At 38.0% G+C, this 27625-nt stretch overlaps 1 protein-coding gene across 5 annotated transcripts in view; it reads right to left on the bottom strand.

Moving 5' to 3' along the window:
- The window catches only part of USP6NL (USP6 N-terminal like), a 112529-nt gene that overhangs the window by 8976 nt on the left and 75928 nt on the right, over positions 1–27625 (bottom strand). For all 5 annotated transcript variants that reach the window (XM_048300744.1, XM_048300746.1, XM_048300745.1 and 2 more), the window contains 9 exons: positions 27167–27247; positions 18936–19043; positions 16934–17043; positions 14711–14759; positions 12945–13065; positions 9610–9704; positions 7976–8041; positions 7789–7888; positions 5498–5650 (listed from right to left, as the gene is read on the bottom strand). In XM_048300744.1, coding sequence (XP_048156701.1) covers positions 5498–5650; positions 7789–7888; positions 7976–8041; positions 9610–9704; positions 12945–13065; positions 14711–14759; positions 16934–17043; positions 18936–19043; positions 27167–27247 — 883 coding nt within the window. The remainder of the gene's footprint in view (positions 1–5497; positions 5651–7788; positions 7889–7975; positions 8042–9609; positions 9705–12944; positions 13066–14710; positions 14760–16933; positions 17044–18935; positions 19044–27166; positions 27248–27625) is intronic.

Genomic DNA, 27625 nt, shown 5'->3' with positions numbered 1-27625 from the left:
ATGAACATCTGCATTCAGATAAACAACAGAAATTTCAACAGATTTAGTCATCAGCCAGAAGATACAGGTGACCAGCTGCATGTCTGTAAGGTGCCCTTGCAAAAAAAGAAATTTGTAAAATTAGCCACTGTGCTTTACATTCCTAATTCCACATTTCTTCCAGAAAATATACTTCCTTGAAAAGTCAGTTTTAAACAGCAATACTAGAAATGACCACCAACACAACCATCTGGATCACGTGTTTAAAGATCATGCACGTTTTAAACAGTAAAGATTTTTAAATGATGCAAAGCCAACATCTAAAACTGCTGAGGATACATACAAACTATATTAGTATAATTCCACGTATTATTTTAGTTCACAGTCTTGTAAAATAGCTGCATCACACAAGAAACAAGGCAGAAAAAATAGTTTAGTTGATTAAAACATGAAGTGCATTGTCTGAAATAGCTACTTGTGTATTCTTGAAGTACAAGAGAAAAATCCAAAATTCCTCTGAAACAAAACACAACCAAAAGAAAGACACCATCAGAAACAGGAAAGTCAAGCTGAACTACGTATTTCTATTGTTTTGGCTGTCAAAAGGCTCATTAACAGGAGAGACCAGACGATATTTAATAGATTACTAAGGTAGTATAATACATTTCTCCACTATCACCGAAGACTATGTAAAATAGGTAAGTAAATAAAAGATACTGATAATAAATTTAATAACATTTAACTTCAAAGATAAATATCGGATAAACATTTAAAAATTTATGGCAAATGCAAGATTCAAATTTTACTAGTTTTCCCTGAATACAGAAAAGATTGGGAAAACTACAAGAACTGCAGTTTAAAGCTGGTGTTAATCACAAGGACACACGCAGATTCCAAATTTGCCAATATTGCTTTAAAATTAAGGTACAAGACCTTTATCTCTGATTTAAGGCTTTCAGCTGCTGTAAAGTCTATTAAACTTCCAGTGCTAAAAATCCAACTCAGGACCCCTCTGCCCTTCCCTTTTCAGGACACCTTATATTAAAACACAGGTGAGAAATTGTCTCAAGAACATACCTGAGGGGCTTCAAGACTTGAAGGTGGCCCTGGCTGTCTTGTTTACAAAGCACTGGATTAATAAACTGTTTTCAGCAACATATTTTTAATATGGAACTTTCACTGGTAAGCACTTCTGTTTATTAAAGTCAGACACTATAAAAATCTATCCATATATAAATATTGTTAATTAAGCATTGCATTATTCATGTAGTCCTACAGGAAAAAATTACAGCAAAGCTGGAAATTCTATCCGTATCTTGTGAGCATTTATAGAATTTAGCTGCTGTTTTAAATAACAGACAAGGAAAGAATTTGCATCGAGGAATTTTGGAAATCAGTGGTGTATACCAAGAAAGTTCTTCTCATTATGGTCTTAACATCATCCTTGAATTAAGGAAGAGACTGTTGAATCTACACTGGATCTGGCTCCAGAAGAATATGTAAAGTCACACAGATTTAGGTGAGAGAGCTGTTCAAGAACCAGCCATGATGTGGACACCTTTCATCATGTTCCAGGCAACCCAGAAAATACCAAATGCCTTTTCTTCTTTTTGAGGGTGTGTCAGAGAAGTACCTTCAAGGACAGTTTCTATGTACAGCTGTCACAGCCTCCCTTCTCCAAGGTCTCAACAACCACAGCTTCCCAGTAAGAGGTGCGCTTATCACACAGCCCCCCATCTCCAGAATCACAGGAAGAGAGGGAACCCACCTTGGGTTCCTGTAGGAAAAGCACTGGAGTTCCAAGCCATCCTCTGGAGGTTACAGTTGCAAAGTATGGGCTACCCTACACTGGTCAGCGCTCAACTAGAAATCAGCACAGAAAGCAGGAAAAATCCATGGTTTTCTTTATGCTAAACAACCCTGGTATTGACAAAAGCAGCTCACTGACATCCAAAATTAGCAAGATCCCCTTAACACCCATGTTTTCTGGCTGAGCATTTTAGGGGCTTTATCAGTGAGAAAATGTTAAACAAGTCCCTTCCTTCTCTGCTCTGAAGGGAACAAGGAGCTCCTTAATTCAGTGAGAGAAGCCATGGAGGAAGTGAGCCAGAGAAAGCTACATCAGACATAAACAGACATCCACTTTAAAGTAACACGAAAGTTATTACCTCTTTTAATATCCTACTGCAGCTTACCCTACTAGGGCAGGAAAATCTATACAGCCTAACAAAGGATGCCAGATGGAAAATTCCACTGAGCTTAATTAGCTCACTGCTATTCCTGGATGACTGATACTGATGCAATTGCAAGATGAAGATTTTTTTTCTTTTTTCCTAACATGCATTTTTACTTTAGTTCTTAAAGGTATAATTCTTGCTCAGTGAAAAAAATAAAAAACGTACAAGACAGGAAGCAGTGCTTTGATTTCAGCTGAGAAAACTAAAATAAACATTATTTTCTCAGGCTACAGTGAATACTTAAATGAGCAGGCTAGTGTTTTTTGTGTCTGTACCACATATAATAGTTTCATATGTTTTAGATTAAATTAGGAGAAAAACAGTAAGACTCGAGGTAGTAAAGACAGTAGAGCCAGACATCTCTATGGAGTTTACATGGCCAGGTTTTGGCAGCCTGTGGGAGGGACCCCAAGCTGGAGAAAGGGAAGTGTGAGGGAGTCCTCACCTCGTGAGAAAGAAGCAGCAGAAACGATGAACTGATCACAACTCTAATTCCCTGCCCCTCCCTGTGCTGCTGGGGAGGAGGAGGTAGAAAAAAAAATGGGAGTGAAGTTGAACCCATGAAGAAGGGAAGAGTGGGGGAAGGTTTTTTTAAAGATTTTATTTCTCACTATCCTACTTTGATTTAATTCATGATAAATTCAATTCATTTCCTCAAGTCAAGTCTGTTCTGCCCAGGATGGTAAGTGCTGAGTGATCGATCCCTCCCTATTCTTATCTTGATCCAGAAGTCTTGTTTTGTTTTGTCTCCTCTGCCCAGCTGAGGACAGCACACAGTATCCTACCAGGATCAACCTGCCACAACACATGAGCAAAGCTGAATGTCTAGAGAATGTTCAGAACCTGTAAAAGAATATTGCTTGAAGACAGTGATTAATAAAACCAAGATTAAGAGAGTGCAGAAAATTTTAAAAAATAAAATAAAACCAAAGGCTTATGAAGTTCCTATGAAGAACGAATGAGGCAGCCTCACTCAAGCAGAGATAAGAGCAGACAAATCAGCTAGATTCCCAAGGATTAGGATGAAGGCATTTTATTTTTATTCTGTGTAAGGTTAAGTAATGTTCCCTTCTACCCCTAGCAAAAACACACCACACAGAAAGGCTTGTCCAGGCTAGTTTGAAATCAAAAAGGAAAAAGCTCAATTCCAGCATCAAAATACACTTTACTTTGGCTTTCGTCTTCCTGTTTTTTAAAATTAAACTTCTCTCATTCATGCTGAGGGGAAAAAAAACCAACACACAAAGACATTTTGTTACCAATGTTGCTTTAGCTACCAAAATTAAGAACCAATGTGGCTCAAAACAATTAGCATCCTGTCAGCTCACCATATCAGAAGTTACACCTAAGTGTGCACAGTATGAAATCAAACAACTGTATCCCATTGCCAAAGTGTCTTGGCAAGAAGACACAGTCACCATTCCTTGCTGTTGGTAGCCACAAGAAGACTCCTTGAGTCTCACATTTTCTGTCACAAGGTGGGTGACTTACGTCACCTCAATCGTCCTTGAATTTTCTGTGATAATCCACAGTATTCTCAAACAAACTTCCATCTGAAGGCATTTTATGTTCTACCAAAACAAAGGCCTTAAAACATAAATAAGTTAGGAACACACTTTCTGCCTTCTGAATCAAGAAAATTTCCAGTAAATTCTGTATTTTCCACAGAGAAGCTCAACACAACCTACATGCACATGATTTTCTAGGCTGGAAGATAAACTAACTCTATCAAGTAGCAAACTACAAAAATCTTTCCCAATTCTTCCCCTACCACGGTTTCAAGTGGAACTTTTCACTGATGAAATTTACTTTAAAACATCCATAAAAAAGTCTACGCATCGACAAACAACTGAAGTTGTTGGGATAACCCCCTCACTGCTGAAACACAACCATGGAGAACTCTGTATTTAAGATTTAAGAGACAGGACTCCTGTGATCTATGTAACGTGGTGGTGTGGAGCTGATGTTAAAGGACACAGCTGCTCATATTTGTCACCACTGTGACAAGATGCCTGAGACAGCACGTGGCTGAAGAGCAGTGACAAAGAGCAACTTCTTCTGAAGAGAAAGTCAAGATTGAAACTTAGCTTGGGGAAAAAAAGATGGAGAGAAGGTAGAACAGGAATGCTGTGGTGAGAAAGGGGAAGCAACTGATTAAAAGGTGAAAGACTTACACCTACTGTGGCTGGAAGAAATTCTGCTGGACAGATTGTACAGAAATTCAGGAAGAGGGTAAAACACAGGAATATGGAGCAAGAGAAATGGAAACGCTGACAAGAACCAAAAGAAGAAACAAATATACGGAAAGTGTTTGTACTCCATAGGAACAGATCTGCTAAGAACCAGATGAAACAGGTATTTACTTGTGATGAGTAGTTCTGACACAGCCCAATACTGTGTGCGATAAATAATATCTACAGAAACAGAAAAATTAAGTTCATTAATGAAAGAATAAATTATCACAACAATGCTACACAGGCAATCTTTATTCTGACACTTCTTAACTTCTGAAAGCTAACCATAGCAGCTTTATTAAGTTAATTCAAGGTAAATTCTGCCATGTTTGTAATTTTTAAAAAAACATTTTGTCACATACTTTCCTACAGTTAGCAAGGATAAAGTAAAAGGGCTCTGAGTAATCACAAGAAAAATTCTAATTAAAGACTATGGAGATAGGGATAGAAAAGAGAATAGAATCTTAAGAGGAAGAAGAGATCCCATACATTTCATAAGTAGGGCCACATGAAACAACCATCTCTTATCTGTAACCAAAAAGTACAAACACTAAGAAGAAACAAAGAAAACTATTCAATTAAACACCCAGAAGGTCTATCTCTTACAAGAAATTAAAAATCTGGATTTGACTAACAGAAGAAGCTATTTGACCTGAAGTTTGGTCCATATCTAATCAATCTACAAAACAGTCTGGATTCTCAGGCAATGTAGTGTTTCAGACACTTTGAAACCTTGGTATTTAATCCTGTATCTGAAAGGTTTTATAAATTCAAGTTAATAAAATTACCAGTACATGGTATTTTTCAAAGTGCTTTGCTATTAGCTTAAAACCAGTAAACAAAACACCAAAAGAAGAGGAAATTCATGAAAGGAAAAGTGCTGATTTTACACTGTAAAATATTTTTGGGTAAAAACTCCCCAAATGTATGCAGTGATGAAGAGGAAAATATTTGCACAGTTTTCAACAGCATGAATTAACATTTAAAAAACTAACAATGTGTGAAGAGTTGCAAATATCTAACTCTGCATATGTGCAAGTTTCTTACCAGCTACTGGTAAATCCAGCTTTGCTCGTTTCAATTCTGATATAGAATTTTGGAGCTGCTCTATTACAAAGTCATCTTCATAGAAGAAATCCTTGGCTAAAGACTCCTGCAGAAATTCTACAAGCTCTTCCATTTGTAATTTCATCAGATGCTCTATATAAGGAGAAAATAGTACATAATACATTAAGATATCTTGATAATGAACACTCAAAAATGTACTTTAGTCATTAGGTGCTTTTGTTTTCAAAGCAGAATGAAAAACACTTGTTAATTAGGCAGATAACAGATTTCTACAACCAGAGATCTAAAAATACATTAAAAATTCACTTGCAAGTCACCATGGAAATCCTTTCTACACGTTATTCTCTACTTAGAACAGTGCTTTCCAAAACGGGGCATCTGCAGAAAACTAACTACAAGTCATCCTCCTTCAGCCTTCTCATCTCCAACAGCTTCAGGTCTTTATTTGTCAGCCTGCATCCTCAACTTACAAACACTGCTGTAGATCAGTACAATATACATCATCTCTCTTATTAGGAGCTCTGAAAAGCAGAAGAACATTTTAAAAATCACTGTTTACAGTACCCTCATTCAGAACTGAATTAACTCCCAATGAAATGATGATGGCAGCTCACTTCAGAACTGTTGCTTCAGGCTCTCTGAAAATTCAGGTCACATTTTGAAAGTCATTTTACAGTTATCAGACTATTTTTCTTTCTCTTACAGCAGTAAGGTCATGTGGATTGCAAGGCTGTAACTGCATACCTATGTCACTTTTTTCATCATTTGTATGTCATCCAAAGTTTCAGAATGTATAATTTTAATATGGAAATCACAAAAAAATGTTTTGGTGCTGTAATAAAAATGCTCTTGGCATGTATTCCACAATGACACTTTGACTGGATAGCTATACCATCCACATTTTTGAGGGTAGACAAGAAACTGGAAAACAAATCAGAATCTGTCTTCTGCCAGCTTCTCATCTCCTCTGTTGCCGTGAGGTTCTCTGTGTTTGATCATGGAGGAAGTTGCTGTGTACTTGCTAAGCAAGCAAATCCACACTCAGACTTTTTCCTCAGGCCTTCCCATTAAAAGAGTGGAGAATAACAAAAAACTTCCAGGTAGACGTCTATTTGCAAATAAAGAAAAACCAAAATGCTAAGCCTAATGATTTGCTTCTAAATGTTTAGCTTTCTCAAGTGCAGTAATGTAAAAAGTAACCTTTTCCATTTTTCAAAGCAGTTTGTAAACAAGCTCATGGGAACACCCCAGTGAGACAGTGAGGTAGCATCACCACAGTTCAAGAAGGATAAACTAGCAAGGAAATTACAACATTGATTCTGCAGGCCCCATGAAGACCTCTCTGCATTTACAGAGAGTCAAATGACTTCACTCAGAAAACCAAAATCCCACAAGAAGAGTGTCTCAAACTCGAGCTACAAGTTATCATCCATAGAAATGCTCAAGTCTATTTAGAAGCCAACATCCACCTTCAAAAGCTTTTTGGGTCCTTTGGAACTTAGGATGCTAAGTCACTTTGGTGAACCAAGCATAGATGCTTTAGACAGTTCTATCCAAAATCTCAATTTTTACCTCACCTGAAGTCAAGAGATGAAGGAGAAGGTCACACAGGCAGACTAGAGGAATTCTGGATTTTAATTACATTCTTGGACGAACAATGGTATCACCACATAGACTGGTGATTCCTCGTTGCTGAGGTATTTGCTGGTAGATTTTCAGCATTTAGTGGCATACTCTGGATTCTTTGTGTGCTTTTTTAATTAATTTAAATCCTGTGAGGGCTAACAAGCCATTTCCAGACCATGGAACTACCACACTTCACGCCACTGTTTAGTCAGCAGTACAACTCACTTCAGGTCCAAATAACTTTTTGACACTAATAAATACTTTTCTTTGATAATCACACTGCATTGGACCCAGCTGAGATGGAATTAATTTTCCCCACAGCTGCCCTCACAGTATTGTGCTGCACACTGGTGTCTAGAAAGGTCCATCTTGCTTTCTCCTTCCCCCAATCCTGCTGGAGGAGGGGAGGGATAGAGCAGCTTGGTGGGCACCTGGATCCAGCCAAGGCCGATCCACAACATACATACATTAATAAAGCAAAGATTTTTAACTTTTTGTGCGTAAGGAATGAAAAATATCCCTCAGAAGCAACATAAGGCAAATGGGAAACTAAGATGTTCACACATTAAGGTCAAACTACACAAAATCAGATCAAAACTAGCTGAACGTCTGTTTAGGTTTCAAATGTTTGAGGAATTTCTTACTTCTGTGCAGTTTCAGAATTGTGTAAGACATAGCAGTGAGAATCCGCTCTCCTTCAAGTATGTAGATATCCCATATCCTGAGGCTTAATGTAAAGGGAGTCTGCAATGACAGAATCAGGCAATGCTGTGAAAACAGTCTGCCCCAAGTCACAATTAAAAACTGCAACAGAAAGAAAAACATACTCACACGATCAAGAAAACACTGGAAAAACCACTTGGTTGTGTAAAAGCTGGTGGGCATATCCTGGGAGTCCTGCAAACAACACAACAAAGAAGTTGAAAAATATTTTCAAAAATTCAAGTAATGAATTGAACTGTCCATGAAAAAACATTTTCCCCATGAGGCCAATGTAGGCAATAGTCAATAAAGAATTAATTAAAACTATATAAGACATTGTTACTTCAATCCAACAGATGCAATTCTGGTTTTTATAGCTTTTCTTCATCAATTTCACCACCTGAAGAACATGCACTTGGAAATGCAGAAGTATTAATACATCCTAGACTTTTATCATGTTCTTGGGACAGAGGTAGCAGAGGATAAAATCCTCTCTCAAGAAAATAAATCAATATTCTGGAGCAACCCAAGTTCAGGCACTAGGTCCATTAAGTCTTTCATCTCTCTGTAGCACGGCTGCCAATTTATGCCAAAGGCTGAAAGAACTTTGTTACAAAAATATATATGCACCAGAAATGATTGTAAAACAACCAAATTCTTTGACCACTGGGCCTCAAAAACAGGATGTAGGCTGATATGGAATTTTATTTCTGAATTAAGGGGCCTAATTTCCCCTAGAGCACTGATAATCCACGTGGTATGACACCCATTCAAAGATTGGTAAAGCTTCTCTGCTGCTTCATGGAGCTCTTCAAAGTCCTTTGCACAGTTAGAGGAAAAGTTGAAGGAAAAGCTGAGAAGTTAAGAAATCCTGAATTTAACTGTGGGAAAACATATTCTATGCTTGCCAGATTCAGCTTTTCCAAAAATTATGGACCAAATTCAAGAACTTAGTTATACAAACACTGAATAAGCAACAGGCCAAATCCCTTTGGTTTATGTGCAGGCTTTACTTTTGTCTTTCAGGAGTTAACATTGACTCATTTTAGTGACACACAAAGAGATGAGGAAAAAGATGTTGCAAGTGAGCATCTCTAACACTACCTTTTAAGAACTGGAGATGAATTCTGGCAGTACCAATGTAGTGTGAAAGGAAATTCTTAATGACTACTGGAAGGACATTTTTCTCCCATGAGAAAAATAATTTACATCTTAGAATAAATATAGCCAATATTAGGAAAAAAAAAAAAAAAGGCATATTATTTTCTATTTAAGAGTATTAGAAAAGATAAAACTCTACATTTAGCTTCATGAAAATAGAAGTATTTTAAAAGGACCACTAACCCCTCTTACAAAGGTTCTTTTTTAAAGAGATTAAAACTGGTTGTTCATAAAAGTCACCTCTGTCCAGAGATGAACCACAAAGCTAAACACACAAAAAGCCCTTGATAAAATGTTCTAGCATCAGCTCGTTTACAGCAGCTCACACAAGGCCAAATAGAAGAACCACGCATTGTCCTTAACTCAGAGGTCCAGAGTGAGACAGACATCCAAACTACTCACTCTTAGGATCCAATTTTATCATAATTCTGCCAAGGTGCACCATAACTTTGTCTATAATGAAAACAACAGCATATCTGCTTCTTAAAGCTTTTCATTTTTTCCTGAGGTTTGAGTATTCTTGATCTAGTGGGTTCACCTGAACTGAAACAAGGCAGAAAGCTGTAAAGCAGCGTTGCTTGTATAGTGAAATAAATACTTACCAAATGCTGCTTAAGTTTGGACAAAAACTTCTTCAGTATTTTGTCATGATGTTCCTGAAACCTCAACAGTTTTGGAAAACCAGGAATAAAAAAACCTAAGAAAAGAAGTTGACCATTTAACAAGCATTTGTACTATAAAAATTACATTAAAAAAGGCATTAAGACTCCAAGAACATTATCCTTCTATAAGACCACTAAATCTGAACAGATATTCATAACAATATTTTGATGTTTCCATACAGATATGCACATCCTCCTGCCTAAATAGCTACAATCAATAGTAGTGACTATTACTAGATGTGTGACTTAGTGACTATTACCAGATCAGAATGACAAGTGACAGCAGATCCATCAGTGCTACAATAGCCAACCCAATATAAGATCATGTGAAAACCGTATTTATAATTATTCTTTAAAAGAAAACAAAACAAAGAATCACAACCCACACCCACTAAAATTGAAATTATAGGCCAGAAAATTCATGATAGAAGGGCAAACAGCATAGGTATCTAGTAGAACTGTCTGCATTGAAGAAAAGACCATAAAAAAAAGACAAGAGGGATATTCCAGCAAGACATCATGATTATATAAGTAAAGACTGTAAACTCATACAACTGAAACAATGGGCATAAAAAACCCTATCTAATAGGTTTAGTGATCATACATGGAAAAGGAAAGCTCCAAGATCCCCTTCCAACTGAGGTATCAGCAGAGTTAAAAAATGGCCCAGAGCAAACACATAACACAAGGCCAAGAATCACGGACAGACACTGGGTTATATAGATCTAGTACAGCAGTTCCCTATTCTTAGGATGAAAAAGGCTATTAAAAAAACCCAAATATCTTTTAAGCAGTATGAAAACTGGAAGAACAAGTATAGATCCATAGCAGCCATACCACTTAAAAAAAAAATTACTAAAGAAGTTCCAAACCCAAAAGCAAAGTCTTTCTAGTTACCAATTGTGTAACTCAGTGCACAGTCACTAAAACACAAGATTTACTACCTCAGAATCACACAGGTTTAGTATTTTATAGATACAAATGCAAATTCTACAATACTTAAATGTCAGGTTGCATATTAGGAAATTTCAATAACACAGGCAAGGCATTTAGTTTCTTTCTTACTGTAAACAGTGAATGACTACATCAAAGCTAATTAGCCATCAACAGTAACAATAAAGGTTCTTTTTCCATGGAAGGTTGCTCTTTCACGTTTATATACACCAACTCGTTATGCTGAATTTCTAAGACTGTAGAAAAGATCAATGGAAAGAGCTTCCAAAAAAACCAGGTAATTTTCAGGGTCAGGTGTCTGTATTTTTATCATTTAGAGACTTCACATACAATATGAAATACCCCAGAGACCAAATTCATCTCTTGATTTCAAGTGGTGTTATATTAGAAATTAGTCTGGCTAATGGGCTGCACCCAAAAAGTATTCCAGGTTGCCATATCATAGGTAAAAGTGAAAAACACATGAAAAACCTTGTCTGTGGGGAGGAGCTTTCAACCATCCTAATCTTGCCAATATGATTCTAATTGAATTACTCAGCCCACTCCCATGATTTCCATAGGGAGATGCCCATTTCAAAGAACCATCTGATGGTCTGTGGCATCAAGTGCAATTAGAAAAGTTTTTCTTCACAGATATTGGCAAATTGGAATTGAAATTACTTAAGCTTTAAAGAGTTGACCAACAGTGCTTTAAGCTAGTTTCTCCAAAGAACACAGAAAGCGCAAACTGTAATATGACATCAGTTAAATCAGTTTTAAAGTTTTCTTTCCACAATCTGCAGTGATATTTACAGCTGCACAGTGACATAAACTGATTTAAAACAGATACATTCTAAGAATCACAGGAAATCCAGGTTGCATGGGACTTCTGGAGATTATCTGGTCCAACATGTTGAAGGCAGAACCTTAGACTAGTTGGCAACATTTAATAAATGATAAATTGGCAACACATGAGTTATAATTAAAGTTTTATCAGCATATCTATAAATGCAAACTTGCCTAACAGGAGCTGCCAAGACAGTTTCAATGTGTATAATAAAGCTGTGGCATGATGGTTCATATGCCCTGTGGAGGAGCTCATCAAGCCTTGGGCTAACTCAAAGCTCCCTCCTTCCCTCTCAAGTCACTTGGCAGGTGTGTGATAGGAATGAAGGAGGGGAAGAGAGAGGTTTGCAATATCTCAAGCAACAAATCTGCCTGTGTTCACCCTCTTGTTCATCACATCTTTGTTTACCATGCACACGATTTGGTAAATAGGGAGCTGATTTTGACTTACTTCCCCCAAAACACCTAGAATTTTCTGTGAGCTTTGAGAAGCTCAATATTCTACACTGTTGCAGTTGCACAGGTTTGGATTATTATGAAATCTATAGATTTTTTGCAAGATGCTTTTAGTCTGTGTTTATTGTGTAAAGCTCTAAGAAAATATTTTGACATTTGACGAATTCAAAATTTCATTTATGACACTGACATCAGATAACACTTTTTTTCCTTCCCCAGTGCTGATAGCTTTGCAGAACTGTAAACAGCAAACTAACAAACCATCCCTTTGTTTTGGGGGTGGAGAACATTCAGGAACACTGAAAAGCCTGGGAAGGAAGATATCACAGAATGAGAAATTCTTCAGCAGGGAAAAGCAGCTAGAGCTTGCTGGAAATTTGCTAAAACCCCAAGTTCTGGATGGCATTTACTTTTGCAGCCTTCCAAGAACCACAGCTTTTGTGAATCACCACAACTGTAACATCACAAAGGTTTTGGAATTCCTGGGCTTGCTCCATACCAACAGCCAAGTAATATGCATAGATCATAATAAATCTGGCATGGAAAGAGAGAACTACCAATAACATAAGAACAACATTACCAAGAGAGCAGGAAATTCTGTGTGAGGCAGAGATAAAACTGAGAAGCCTGAAGTTCACGCCTAGACACAAGTCCATTTTTTACTGCAGACTCCTGTCCTGCCAAATGATAGCACAGCTGCAGTATTATTTAACACATTCTCTATTAGGTTTCCACTACTATTTTATTACTATATAGATGTCTACATAACCAGCTTTCAATTGGTTACATTCCCTGAGAGAATAAGAGAAGAGGAAACCATCTGATTTTCATTAAGAACTATTTGAAAGATATCACATATAAAAACCATTACTTACTCTTACGGATGAGAGCTCCAGTAACATGCAATACCTCCCTCAAGTATAAAACTCCCATTATGTCTTATTTTTGACCAATCAGAACAGCATAGTTCCATTTTCAAATAATTTACAGCTTAAATAGGACAGGCTGAAACCTAAATATACTGACATGAAACTCCATACCATGCATAGCGTGCTTTGGACCAGAGAGAAGTTTCACCAAGGCCCAGAAGGCATCTTCTTCATTCATGTACATCAGGAGCAAAGCTGTGATCTGGCTCATTCCCTGACAGTATCCAACTTCCTGAAAACCATACAGTGGAAATATTAAAATGCTGGAAACAAAAGCCTCATAGCCATAAGCTTTTAGCTTTTCCTTGGGGTACTGGAGGAAAGATGATGCCTGTCCTGATGGCAAAGCTTCCCACCAAACACACTTCATATTTAAACATTAAAAATATTGGCAGGTAGAAGGGATGATGCACAACCCTCCAACTGAAAAATAACTTGGAAGTATTGATTGCTCATTAGAACTCACTACTGAGGAACAAAATCCTTTGTCAATACTAATATTTTCAAGTTACTGTATCATCTTATTGTCCAATGGATGCGTTTCTCATTTAGCTGTGATTTGGGGGGTTCTGTGGAGGGTGAGAGTATCTGGCTTTGTTCTGGTTTACAGTCAGGGCACCATCTGATAACCGCAGGATTTTTCAAGAGTGACCTGTAACTATAAACTTGCTCAAGTTTAGCAGCCCAATAGCAAGCAACTCTAATAAACCCAAAGAAAAAATTTATTGTTCCAAAACTGAACTTGAGTACTTCCTCTGCTATTAATTTTGAATTTTATGGCAGGAACCAGCTGTCACTATCATTCAGCTGTTCAGATAACCCCATCAATAAAGTATATGTATGGAAAATTACTTAATTGTTGAGTAAGTTTTTTCAGGTTTCCAAATTCTTAGCACAACTTTGCTCTAGGGATAAAACCAAAGCATTAGAACTGCTACACATTAAGAGGAAAAATACAACAACAGAAGTGCGAAATAAAAACTTCACTATAATATTCTCATCATTACAGTTTAATGATTGATTTTAAACATAATTATTCATGCAACTTGAAAATACAAGTCCAGTGTTTTATAGAAGGCATAAAAGGCCAGACAGAAAGGTTTGGATTTTGAAAAAATCCAAACAAACCAGTATTTAATTCAAATAACTGCTTAATTTCTCTTTCCTCTTCTAAAGCTAATATATTTTATATTGACTTCTAGAGAGTTGCTGATGGATACAAAATGGAAGATACACAGAAATGCTCAAAATGGGCCCAAGGAATGAGGGGACAGTGCATTAAAACCACAGTTAAACGTGGACACGATGGCGTTTCTTTTTCTTCTATTTTTAGCATACAGCCAAAAGACATTGCAAAATACATAAGCTTCTAACCCTTATGAAATAGTCTGGAAAGCCCACTCTAATAAATCCCCATCCAGGACTGCAGCCAAGACAAAGGGCTTATGTAAAGAAGATGCAACCTTTTAAACTAATTTCAAATTTTTAGAACCTTTCAGGTTATGAAACACACCTGTGGACTCCAACATGCATCTTTCTGCAGTATTTTCCTCCCCATCATTCAAATGAAAGGGAGGTAGATAAAATAATGGGGGGAAATACCAGTCACATAACACTCCAGCACAACACAAATTCATTATTTTAATTAGACACAATCCTTGGCTTCAGCCAAATTGTAAGCACAGTTCACTCTGTCCAATAAAACTCCTGAGATGCTTCATTTTAACTTCAGCTCAAAACACATCAACAAATCATTTATTTCTGTGTACCTCCAAAGGTCTCTGAAATGTCTGTTGGTTTTTTAGGGAAAAAGCAATGCAAGTTATCTTACAGCACATTCAGAGAACCAGATTTAACTGTGAAGGAACACAACTTACCGTATTGTATATGGAATATGCAGCTAAAACATGGAACAAAGATTGTTGCCTGAAGAAATAAGAGCAGAAAATGAAAAAAATTATAGTATTATCTTTTGTAAAAACAGAAAAACATAGAAGTAGTGAACTGGATTTTGGAAACACGTTTTCCCAATTTAACCTGTCTAGCACTAAAGACCAGGATAAACCACACTTCACAATGATAAGTGCTTCTGATTTCAAGCCAATTTCATAATTAGCACCTTTAAGATGTTTTACATGTTGAAATGTTTCAAAAAGTATCAATAATACTTTAGAAGAGAGTGATGGCACATCATCATTTTTACAGACAGGTAAAGTGAATCATTGCATGGGTGACATTTCAAACACTAATTTATTGTGAATGCCAAAATTTAAACGCCCTAAACCTGATTTCTGTGCTTGCAGAACACTAACAGCTGTTACTGATTCCAAACAGAGATGTAGAAGTGAAGATGTGAAATACACAAAGCAGCCACAAAGGTGTCTTAATCTTGGCACCAAAATTAGAGTCTGCTCTAGTGACTGCTACTGTCGAACTGAAGACAAACAATATTAACTCTGGCTCAGCATCTTGTGCTCAGCCCTCTGTTGATCTCTGGATACTTCAGAATTACCAAGAGCGTTGTAGAGGTCCTTTGCTTTCTGTAAAACAGTCTAACCTGTGAAGGTAGCCAGACAAAAAACCCCAAACAACAACAACCAGCACAACTCTGATCTTTCCAAGTGGTATATGAAAGTAATGGTGGAGAGCTCTCATAATCAACTTTTAAACTCACAGCTACTTTTTGTCACCTGTTCAGGAGAGAATCTGGATACCTGAACACCTACTTTCATCTACAAGCTGAGTTTTTCACACTGTCCTTTTTCTATCCAGAGAAATTTTCTTCCTGTTACTAATCAATGAATGGAAAGATGTACTAGCAGGCTAAAAAACAGCATGAACCAGAAGCTGCTTATTTTCTTTTGGGAAGAGGATTTATACTTGGAGAATTTTACCAAACATCTACATTATGGCATTTTGGTTTACCCTCTTGCAGAATTGAAGTTTAGCCATTCTTCAGTAACCAAAGAAGGTACTAGCCATTAAGCTGAGCCTCATTTTACAAGGACAAACTAACAGGTCCCCAATGTACATAGGAACCTCCTGTACCCTCAGATGACCATATGAAACTGAGCATAGGAGCTCTATCTCATTCACAGTTACATATACAGAATAATGGTGATTTTAGTATTATTTACACTTGATGGTAGGACTAAAGACCTGTAAAAGAATGACCCTTCAAAGACATACAGTCTGCTTAAAAGTCAAACAAGCTATTGACTTACCCAGGGGACTTTATTTCACTGCTATGTGAAATGATTTCTGAATTTTTCATTGAGGCATTGCTGGAAATGCATAATACAGTAATTCTGAGATCTATTCCAAGTGTGAAATTGCTTTAGGCAGCCAAAGGCTTTCCTGTGGACTCTGAGGGCATGGTTACAACAGCCACAGGGACTGGAGATGGCTCTGTTTGTGTTAACCCCAAACTGATGAGGCAACGAGCTTCTGCTGACATCTAAAATGTGTGCACAGAACAAAGAGAGGCCCGAGCAGCACAGGCACTGACAGCCCTGCACAAATGGATCTGAACTGCACTGGCTGCATGAATAGTCTCAGCTTGGGAATCTCCGCTCTGTGCTCCTTCCTTACAGCCATCACAGAAATTCCCCGATTTAGAACTTTTCCACAAAACATCTAGAATAACAATGGAAGAAAATGTTACTTTTATTATCACATTGAAGTCCACAGCTCTGAGTACTGCTTTTTGAGAACAGCAGACTACCATAAAATCTGCCTTGGCAAGAAAAGGAGATTAAAACCTGAACTAATACAGAAACAGAAGGGGAAAAATACCCTCTTCTTCTCAGCAGGGTGCTGATGCTGCAAACAAGCAACAATACTGATGTTTGTATCCCCACTTTTTTCACTATTAAGCATTTTTAAAGATGACAGCTGCCTAATATTCCTCATCTAGTGGCAGCAAAAAATAACAAAACATTCTGAAGAAATTCAAAAGCATTATGGCCTACAGTTCTAAATAATTAAATGCTCACATACAAAAATACTGCTTTATTTGGTTCTGAATCAGACACTGGGAGAAGAAGAACACGAAATCCAAATAAAGTCTAAAATCTCTGGGAAGGTGAAAGTTTACTTACTTTACACCGTATCTGTCCCGAAACATGATGTGGTCTCTGTATGTCCGGTTTACATCAAGGTCAATTTGCCGGATATCTGGCGACGACCCTCGTGCTTGACACTTCAATTTCTGGGAACACGGTAAAGAACAGAATTTAAGTTTAAAGTTGTGAACTCTAAAATAGCAGAAATCTGCTTGACTGTACAGCTATATTAAAGTAATTGCCATCACGCGATTTAAAACAATACAGAATAGCAACTCATGAGATTAACGGTTTTAACTCCCAAAATAAGCTTATACATGTACAAATTCTGAGAGTCAGAAGCAGCCACAGAGAAAAGATGTAGAAAGACCAATCCCATAACACAATTTTTCACTGCCCATATTTAAGGTTGTTTCAGCATTTCGAATTTCTTATTGCCATTTCTCAAGCAGGCACAGCACTAGAGAAAGACAGAAAATTAATTTTGCTACTCAGGAACAAGAACCTGAGATGCCAAGTGCTCTAGACTAGACTTTAAGCAAGTGATTTAGTGTGGTTTTCATACTTTTCCTGTCGTTTTCTCTAGCAGAAGTAACAGCTACATAGCTGCCATTTATTACCTAAGTACAGATAATGGACATTTCTATAGTAATTTCCTCTGTTTTTCTGTTCTAATCTAATTTAGCTGTAGAGTATGTCTACTTTAGCACTTGCTTTAGTGTTTTATAATTAAATCCATTTTTGTAACTGAATACTTATGAAGCCTGCACAGGTTTAGACTGACACCTTATTTTTTGCACTTAAAATGATTTTCTCTTGACACTCATTCATTTATTCTCACTTCTGTCCGTAAAAGTTGAGTTTGCAAGCCTCTGGATTCAATATGGTATTTTCAGAACATTACTTCTGACTATCAGAGAATACCACAAAAGGCAAAACTCTACAGACTCTGGTTGCAAAAAAAGAAGAGTAAAGACAAAAAGAGTAATAACAAAGGGATCAAACAGGGAACAGTAACATGCATCAAGTCTGTTTGAACACAACCAGAAGCTTTAGGCACATGAGGAATTACTTGTAAGTCATTGAACCAACATAACACTAACCACATCTCAGCTATGTGCACCTTTCAATATAATTTAAACTAAATACCCAGAATGATCTGTCCCCCCCAGACAGACCAGAAAGGCAGCAAAAGGAAAATTTCTGTTTTTTAAACACCTATGGTTTGATGGAATATAGGAAAAGAAGCACCCTGAGCCCTTGCAGTCGTGGCAGCTTCACGTGTGAGAGAACAGAAAAGTACCGAAAATTTGAGAAACAGGAAGGACAGAAGGTTAAGAACTGGTCTTTCCCCTGCAAAGAGAACTGAAAGAAGGTATTTGACCTACAACAAATGTGTATTATTCTTCTAAATTTAGGGTGTGCAGTTTGTGACATTTGCAGTGAGCAGTGTTAATATAATTTCAGGAAACAGGAAAATAGAGAGCAGCAAGATGAGTATATCGCAAATAAATCAGATAATGATGGAAGAAACTCTTTCTACTTCTGTATCTGAACTACAAACACGTCTTTGTTTTGTATTGAGCATTAGATGACACTAATAATTTCTGAAGATTATTTCACCTATTTTTAAATGCTTCTAGTTTTACTTGGCATTCTTCCCTGCAACGACATTAATCAGCATTAACTCTGTTTTACTTTGGATCTCCCACTACTCTTACTGAGGAATTTACAAAAAATATAATAGTCTGAAAGAGCAGCCTGTTAGACTAAAGAGTGAGAAATATGAGGAAGGTAACAGACACCAAAATTTAGATAACACCAATCCCAACACCAATCTTCTTCCATAAGATTCCTCATCTATTCACACTCAGCTCAGCTTTTGAATACACAGCCTTTTTCCTAGCTGAAACAAGCAATAGAGTGCAATGTAATTTCTAATTTATTTTTTTAACACTGCATAACAGCAAAGGCTTAATAAAGCCTGTAGTTTTAGTATCTGGTATTTTTTAATTAAGTAGAAATTCTACAAACTCACATTATAGAAGTCTTTCATTTCTTCTTTCATCTTAGGAACATCAAGCAGCAAAGACCAGACTTGCCCTCTGAACTGCAGTGGGATCCCTTTATAAATTCTCCTATGAAACTGCAAAAAGAGAAAAGAAGATAAAAATGCAGCACAATTCACAATGCTCTGAATAAAAGGAATAGTGATGCACAACATGCTAAAGAGAAAAATGCAATTACACCAACTGCCCTAAGAAAGGGATGACCTGCTGGTGACGAAGTGTTCCAATGTGTTTTGAGGAACATGTCCAGCAATGCCATTTGGGACCTCTTGACGGAATCCAGAGGCACAGGGACAAAATGGATACACAGGCCAAACCTTCCCAGGTGGCGTTTTCAAGTCAGGACTTTTGCATGTAGGAAGGTCTGTCAAAATTGTATCACCTTTGCCGAGCAAATTTTGTGATTTAGATCCCAAAAATCAGATTCCTAGCAACACTATTTCAGGGTAAGCCACAAATAACTCACTGTAATTATGGTCTATAAATAGAAATAGCAAAAGGCAAGCAGCAAAATCACAAAGCTTTAAAAATTATCAGTAAAAAACCAAATGCAGAACTGATTTTTGAATTCTTGTAAAACTGCAACAGAGTGCTGAAATGTATGTTATGCAAGGAGACAAACTGTGAGATCACAAAAAATCAGAATGTGCCATTTCTAAAGCTAACAGATCTCAGACTCTATTTCTAAACTAATAATCAGTCTCCTACATGCATATTAAAACATTTCCAAAAAAAACCAACAAAAAACACAAAAAGGTGTTACCATCTTTTGGAGACATACCTAAGACAAGGGAAATAAAAAAGGCAACCCTGGCAAAGAAAATGAATCCTTCTGAAGTTATGTTTTTACCATTATTTTAATGATTACACAGGGAGACAATTAGATTCAAAAGAGAACAAACCACACACAATTGCTCTCCAATATTTCCTTCCTGTTTATCCTACAATGAAAGTCAGACCTTAAAAATCTCAGTTGAAAAAGCTACCACTTCCTTTAAACATTTTTATAAAAAAGTTATGCTTGCAGTAAGAAATATTTCAAAAGCAATGCCCTCCTCAAAGACAGGATTTTTCTTCTTTTCACGTATTTCACATCTCCAGTTTTGGAAAATTAATGAACCCCTCTTTGCAGTATATTTCCAAACCTCCTGCCATTTGGAATATATTGGCTCTTTAAAGGTGTCTTTAATTCCAGCAAGGATTTGTGTCTGGATTGCAGAATCTGTAACTCTTGCACAAGTAAGGTTATGAGTTTCTTCCCTTGCTCCTTTTTCAAATGAAAATTATAAACTTGTATAAAATACAGCAGCCATCCTGAAGACTGTCCACAAAAAAAATGTTGTGCTTCATAAAGAAAAATTTGCTGCCTTAATACTAAGAATGCTAAAGCAGCAACACTTGTAGTGCGAGCACAGCTGGGCCAGTGCAGTTTCTTCTGTGAAGGTGAAGAAGAACATACAGAGCTCCAAAGCAGCCTTCTCTACAGATGGATACCCTGAGCTCAGGTCACAGAATTCCAGTGTGTGTCAACCCAGACACAAGGGTAACTGTTTGTGGGAAATAATTCAAGTCTTTTGAAAGCCAGACATCCCCAACTGCAGTGGAGTCATCCTAGGAAGAGATTAGCCTGTCTACTGGAAAGCAAAATGAGCCAAATTTGCAGGATCTTTTCTGGAAATCTGGAGGAAAACTAGGGGAAAAAAAACGCAGTGATCTATGTCCTCAGTGATGGGTAGTACTATTTATTCCTCAGACCCATGTACAGCAACAGAGCACCTTCACAACAAACACTTTTTTCAGCTAATTATAATTTTTTAACTCATTTGCAAATGTCTCCAAGAGCAAAAGATTATTAATGAAGACAACTGGTTGAAGAATAAACTCTCAAGACTACTGTTGAATAAATTAGTATTTTGAGAGAAGGTCAGGTGGATACAAAAGGCCAGAAATAAGCTTTTATAATAATAGCTTCTTATTCAAACAGAATTAAAACAATTCAAACCATCCATCCAAAGTGTGAAGATGTTCAGGGGCTTTTTGGAAAATAAAACTGAAGGAGAAGAACCTCCAGTTTCAGAGGAGTCCTTGGCATTTACAATTTTCCCATCTCCTGCACTGCCTAGATTGAAACAGCCAAATGCTAGAAGAGCCCTTAAAGGAGGAAGTAAAAACTGAGACACAGAACTGTGGAAGTGCTTTTCACAGAAAAGTTTGAAAAATGAGTTGCAAATATAACTTTTAAAAGAGCAAAAAGGACAGAGAGGCACCACCTGACAGAATAAACCCAAATAACATTCACAGCTTCTTGCAAACTATTTTACATCTGTGTTCAGCTGACTCTGCTGTTCCAACTATTCTTTTATTGAGGCAGAGGAAAGCTCTCAGTCATCCCAAGTCATTACTAGATCCTGCCTACAGACTCAGCAGAACACTAGACCGAAAACTTTCACTATCTGATACAGAGGAGAGAAATGTCACTCAGTCATGGCACAGGTTCCACTGCACAAAGAAGAACATGGAAACAAGTGTGAAAAATTTCATACACAATGGAAAACTAAGAGGAGTGGCTGATACACCAAGAGGGTTGTGCTGCCATCCAGAGTGATGTCAACAAGCTGAAGAAATGGGCTGCCAGGAGCCCCACAGAGTTCAACAAGGAGAGGTTCAAAGTCCTGCACCTGGGAAGGAACAGCCCCAGACACCAGAACATTCTAGGGGTCACCAGCTGGAAAGCAGCTCAGAAGAAAAGGACCTGGGAGTCCTGGTGGACACCAAGTTGAGCAGCAGCCAGTGCAGTGCCCTTGAAGCAAAGATGACCAATGGTATCCTGGGCTGCATCAGACAAAAGTATTCCCAGCATGTTGAGGGAGGTGATCCTTTCCCTGTACTCAGCACTGGTGAGTCCAGTTGTGGGCTCCTCAACACGAGACGGACATGGACACATTGCAAAGGGCTACAGAGATGATGAGACCATCTCTGCCATGAGGAGAGGCTGAGAGGGCTGGGACTGTTCAGCCAGGAGCAGAGAAGGCTCAGGGGGATCTTATCGATTTGTCTTTTGCATAACGATGAAGGAAGGGTGCAAAAAGGACAGAGCCAGGCTCTGTTCAGTGGTACCCAGTGACACAACCAGAGGGAACGGGCATAAACTGAAACACTGGAGATTCCCTCTGAACTTCAGGAAAGATTTTTTCACTCTGAGGGTGATGGAGCACTGGCACAGGTCATCCCGTCAGGCTGTGGTGTCTCCAACCCTGGACATACTCAAAAGCCATCAGGACATGGTCCTGGGCAGCTGGAGGTGGCCCTGCTCGAGCAGGAGGCTGGACCAGGTGACCTCAGAGGCCCCTTCCAACCCCAACCTTTCAGTGACCCTGTGCAATGCTGCAGCTTTGCGAAAATGACACGGCTGTGCTGCATCTTGGGGACTGTGGGAGGGAACCCACACACACTTCACTGCAAAATTAATTTCTGATAATCATTCAGTCACCAAACAGTTAAAGAAAAGATAAATGAACAAACTGATTATTAGCTAGCTGAATGTCTTTACCATAAGTACCATTCTAGTGCCCTCTGCTGTCTTTTATATCCTTATGTAATACCAGGTTAAAAATCTGCTGAGAAATGCTGGTTGGGTCTATACACTTGCAGAGCTCTCATCTACTTTTCTGCTATCCCTGAATTAATAATTAAAACAGAAAATAGAAAATTCAGGAGGTTACTTTTTTCATCTGCTTCAGGGAAGATGAAATACTGAGTTAATTTTTAACAAATTATTTAAAATTAAAGCTTCCTTAAGGTAATAGCTCAAAACAAAATATATAAATATACATAAAAATACAGGTTTAAGTTCTGTATCACATCTAAGCTGATATTCAGCCAAGGACAGCAGTCAAACTCTTGCAATTATTAGTAATATTGTTGATCCTGAAGTAGGTAGGAGAAACTGACACTAAATGAGGCCCTATCACCCAGGAATTCAAAGGAGCTTCTCATGCAAAAACAAATTGGACCTCTAAATACACTGAATATACAGAATTAACTAAAACCCTTGTAAAGCAAGAAGACAAAAAAAAATTAGTATAGTCTCAATGAGGTCCATAATGTCCAACATGCAAAAAACACCTGGAAAACATACAGCCTCCCCTCCCTTTGTCCAGCCCCAATATCTCCACCTCATAACCCAACTGGTTTCTGGACAAGAAATGAGGCCACTGTCACACAGCACTGGCCTGAAGAGTGGCAACTGGCGTCATTGCTCCTGCAAGATATAAAGCTGGTTTTCTTGAAAATAAAACTTTCTCAGCTGCGTCAGGAAGAGCTGCACAAGTAGCAGAGGAACTCTGCCACCTCAAAAAGAATCAGTGATGAGAAGCATAAGAATTAAAATCTGAAGTCTCACAAGAAAGTATATTTATAATGAAAAGAAAATATATTTATAAAGCCTGCTGCCTTTAGAGGTTCTTCCGCTTCTGTGGGTTGCATAAAACAAGAAAAAGTGCAAATAGAGGAGTTGTTCCATCTCATTCAAAAATCTCAGGAATGCAAAGAGGGTTCTTCATTAAGGCTCTGTGTTCAGATTCCAAACGACCTGGAGACTTGATTATTATACTGTGTGTGAACACAGCCAGAACAGCTGGAAATGGCAGCCACCCTGATTGTTTCTCTTCTTCCTTTCCCCTTCAATTTAGGCAACTTCAATCACAGATAGATGAAGGCAAACAGGGAAAGACAGAAATACTTTGGTGGAAATACTCAAATGGGAATACAGCATGTAACAGTTTTATTTAATCTTTCCTGAAAGTTATGATCATACTAAGCCAGGAAAGATTTACTATCTGTGGATGGTTGATTGTACCTTGAACCACTAAGCAGTAGAATACAAATAGGAAATAAAAGCATAAACTAGAGAAGGACCACACTGAAACACAAACTTTGCTGCTCTGTGCCACTTCCTGCATAAGAAATAACTGATGGGGAGATGAAAGCTTTGTTTTGACAAATATCAATCATGCAAAGACACAAGGGCAGTTACACACTTCAGAGTGGTATCTATAAGAACCATGACAACTCCACTGAAAGAGATGCCTAAATAACCACACAGGAATCAAGGAGTTTTATACACAAAGAGCAAGTCAGACAAAAGCATCAGGAGGCCTTTATGAATGAACAGGAGCTCCTGGACAATCTCAAACAGAAAAAGGAAGCCTACGGGGGGGGAAGCAAGGACAGGCAGTTTGGAGGAATACAGAGAGACCATTCAAGCCGCCAGGAAGCAGGTTAGAGAGCTAAAACCCTGGTGAGACTAAATCTGGCCAGGGACATCAAGGGCATCCTATGTAAGGAAGAAATTCTTCCCTGTGAGGGTGGTGAGACCCTGGCACAGGTTGCCCAGAGAAGCTGTGGCTGCCCCATCCCTGGAAGTGTTCAAGGCCAGGCTGGATGGGGCTCTGAGGAACAGAGTCTAGTGGAAGGTGTCCTTTGTGTATGGCAGGTGGCTGGAACTCAATGATCATTAAGGTCCCTTCCACCTCAGACCATTCTATCATTCTGTGATTCTACATTGTTATAGAGCTGTACATGGGCTCACTTTATTATGGTGTGTTTCATTACCTCTAAACTATTACTCAAACATGGCAGAGCCTGGCATATTTCTGGTCTCAATATGACAATTCTTCCATCTTTTCCCAGTTCCTCATGGTATACATTCCTAATCTCTATTCCCCACCCCCTCTTTTTTAGAAGGTTTAAGCACAAGCATTCTAACCGGAAAACAGTGTGAAGTTCCCAGAGGCTTCATCTCTTTCTTGAGATATTCTTCAACAGTGAAGATCAGGAGAAGATGTAAACTGAAGCATCTCAAATGCACACACACACCACCAGTGTGTTAATGTTTTCTCATTAATTCTCTTTGTGAAGTTACGACAGAAGAAAAAAGTTGAGAAGCAGCCTATAGGCAGGCCTGCAAGAGTACTGAATGAAAACTGTAGTTTTCAATTAAACATTTGACAGTTTGGGATAATGGAATCAAATATATGGATTCATTTACAGTATGTGTACAGTATGAACAGATTCCTTCAAGGCAAAGTTCCCTTAGCTGTATATTATGAAGGCTCACACAAACAGCCTGTCCAAAGCCCTGTATTTTGTACATACCTGCTGTATACCTGAGACCATCACTTTCTCTGAGTCTCCCTTCCTATCTAAGAGCACAAGCGTATCTCAAATATGCCATTTTCCAAAACCAAGCCATCACTACAATTATAATCTATAATCCTACAACATTATTACTGTTGTTGTTGCTGCAATGTTCCCTTCAGTGCTGTTTCTAAAGAATACTGATTTCAGGAGCAGCCTGACTGCACAGAAATCATGGCAGTGTCAGGTGAAGTGAGTCTTGTAACACACAGACTGTTCATTTTCTTTAGCCATTTGTTCTTCTTGCATTAACCACTTTATCCAGTCAAGTGAAGACAGAACACAAGAGTCATGAACTGTTCCTGCAACTACTCCTTCCATGCTTCAAGAATGTGAGCATGGAAAGCTGGTGCATTCTTCCAACACACTTCCAGATAAAAACTGTCTTTAAGAACATGGGCAGGTTTTCCATAAAGAGAAGTGACAAATAATGTCTGCATTCCACTGGATGCTCAGGAGGAGGAGGCAGCTGATTCTTTATTCTGTATGTTCTGGTTCACTTACCACATAAGATGTGAGAGAGAATAAGGAAAACACCCTTGTTTTTTAAATCTCATGTGCTCCACCAGAATTCAACAACGAGTGAAAATTTTTCCTAGCCTCAAGCAAAGTTCATCCCTTTATGAACATATTGAATTATTTCAGCCACTATTTATAGTTCAGCGTATAATTTGTTACATGAACTGAAACTCTTTCTGCTCAGCTGATCTGCTATATCTTCTGCATGCCTGGTGAAGGGAGGCTTATTTATTTAAGTCAGTGTCTCCTGGACTGATGTCACCAATGGCTGAAGAGTACAACCACTGCTGCTTAGATGACACGTGGTTATTGTGTTACCTGAAAGGTCATATTTAACACTCTCTTTGCAAAGTAGCTGTTACAGAGGTTTTTTTATTGTCCCTTTGACTTGGGAACATATTTGATCTTAAAATCTCCTTACTGCCACATTAAGAAAACAAAGTCACAAGTGTTAAGACCCCTAGTTTCTCCTCCCAGAGAAAATGGCAGGACAGAAAGTAGGATAGTAAGAAAAACTTTGAGAACAACTAATTATTTTTCATGCATTCACATCATATTTCGAGGAAGTGGACTTTCTAGATTCTGAGCTATACCCTGAAAGAGATCAACCACTGGCTTTGGTTTTTAACAAAAGCAAAGTGCAAGATACAGCCACCAGTCTAAAAAATGCAGGTAGTGAGCAGACAGGATGAGCAGGGGACATGCCAAGTAAATTTCTCCCTCTACTTTCCTTGTAGCATCTCAGCTCTCTGCTCATCAGGCTAACAAGTATTCTGGTCTCAATATCTCTCTTCAAAGGTCTCAACTTTACACAGATAATTTACTTAAGCAGAAGGCCAGTAAGGTGACATTCCAGGCCAGTCATCCAGGCAGGAACCTGGGATGTGTAACAGCTGTCCTTGCTCCTCTGCACCGTACAGGTGGATCAGCAGCATCAAAAGTACCCGCAAAAGAAAATGCAAGTCTTAAGCTGTGTTGAAGAGAAGAAGGAATCTGAATTTGGGATTCTGTGCATTATCCACAGATCAGCCACAAGACCAGCTATGAAACCCCCCCCAGAACCCAGTGTTGGGAATACAGCCTCTCCAGAAAGGTTTTTCCAGCCAAAATTCTTCCGTAATTTTAAGATGACCAAGACTACAATTCCAGCAAATAAACTGTTCACATGGAAGTCCCTACCTAGCTTTTAAAACAAGTAAAAGTACTTAGCACTTAATGGCACACCTGACATAACCCACTCTGTCTACAGATTATTTTGCACACATGAACACACTGAACAAAATTCCTCTCTTTTGAGCACCAATTTTTTTGGGTAATTCCTCTTGGGTTATTAGGTATTATTGCATTTTGGAAGAACAAAAAAACCTTATTCTTTCAGTGTGGGGTTTGGGTTTCTTTCAGCTATCAAACACAGGCAATCTAATTTCAGGGTATACATTCTTTCAGAAGTGACAGCCAATGACAAAGGCATGCAGAATTTTACCTTTTCACTATTCTTGTATTTTTCCCAGCTTTTCAACATCTTAAGCCATTTTGTAGTCCTTTCAATTTCAAGGTGCTTTTGCTGAAAAGGAATTAGAAAATTTTAATATCTCCAAAATGAATGCATTTAAAGTTATTTATGTTTTTCTCAAAATAACAAGAAAAAGTTTAACAGAGCATTATGAACTTTTTATTCAGTCATCTGAGAACAGCAAAGAGTAACACCAGTTCATTTAAGACATCCAAAAAACCAGCCAACCAAAAACCAAGCAGAAACTCTTATTTTCAGCACTATGGAAGAAATGTATTTCGTAGGAGGAAGTTAAGAGGACAAGATTTCTAGAAGTTTCTTCTTTATACATTGGGCAGGTTAAAAAAAAAAAAAAAAACAACTTCAATTTGTCTTCATACTCAGTAATCAGGCAAATAATTTCTGCTGCAAGCTACTTAAAAGTTAGTT

This window comes from Corvus hawaiiensis, chromosome 4 (genome assembly GCF_020740725.1).
Source record: "Corvus hawaiiensis isolate bCorHaw1 chromosome 4, bCorHaw1.pri.cur, whole genome shotgun sequence".
In the NCBI taxonomy this organism is placed as follows: Eukaryota; Metazoa; Chordata; class Aves; order Passeriformes; family Corvidae; genus Corvus; species Corvus hawaiiensis.
The sequence above is the reverse complement of the archived record's forward strand: the minus strand, read 5'-3'. Positions and strand labels throughout refer to the sequence as shown.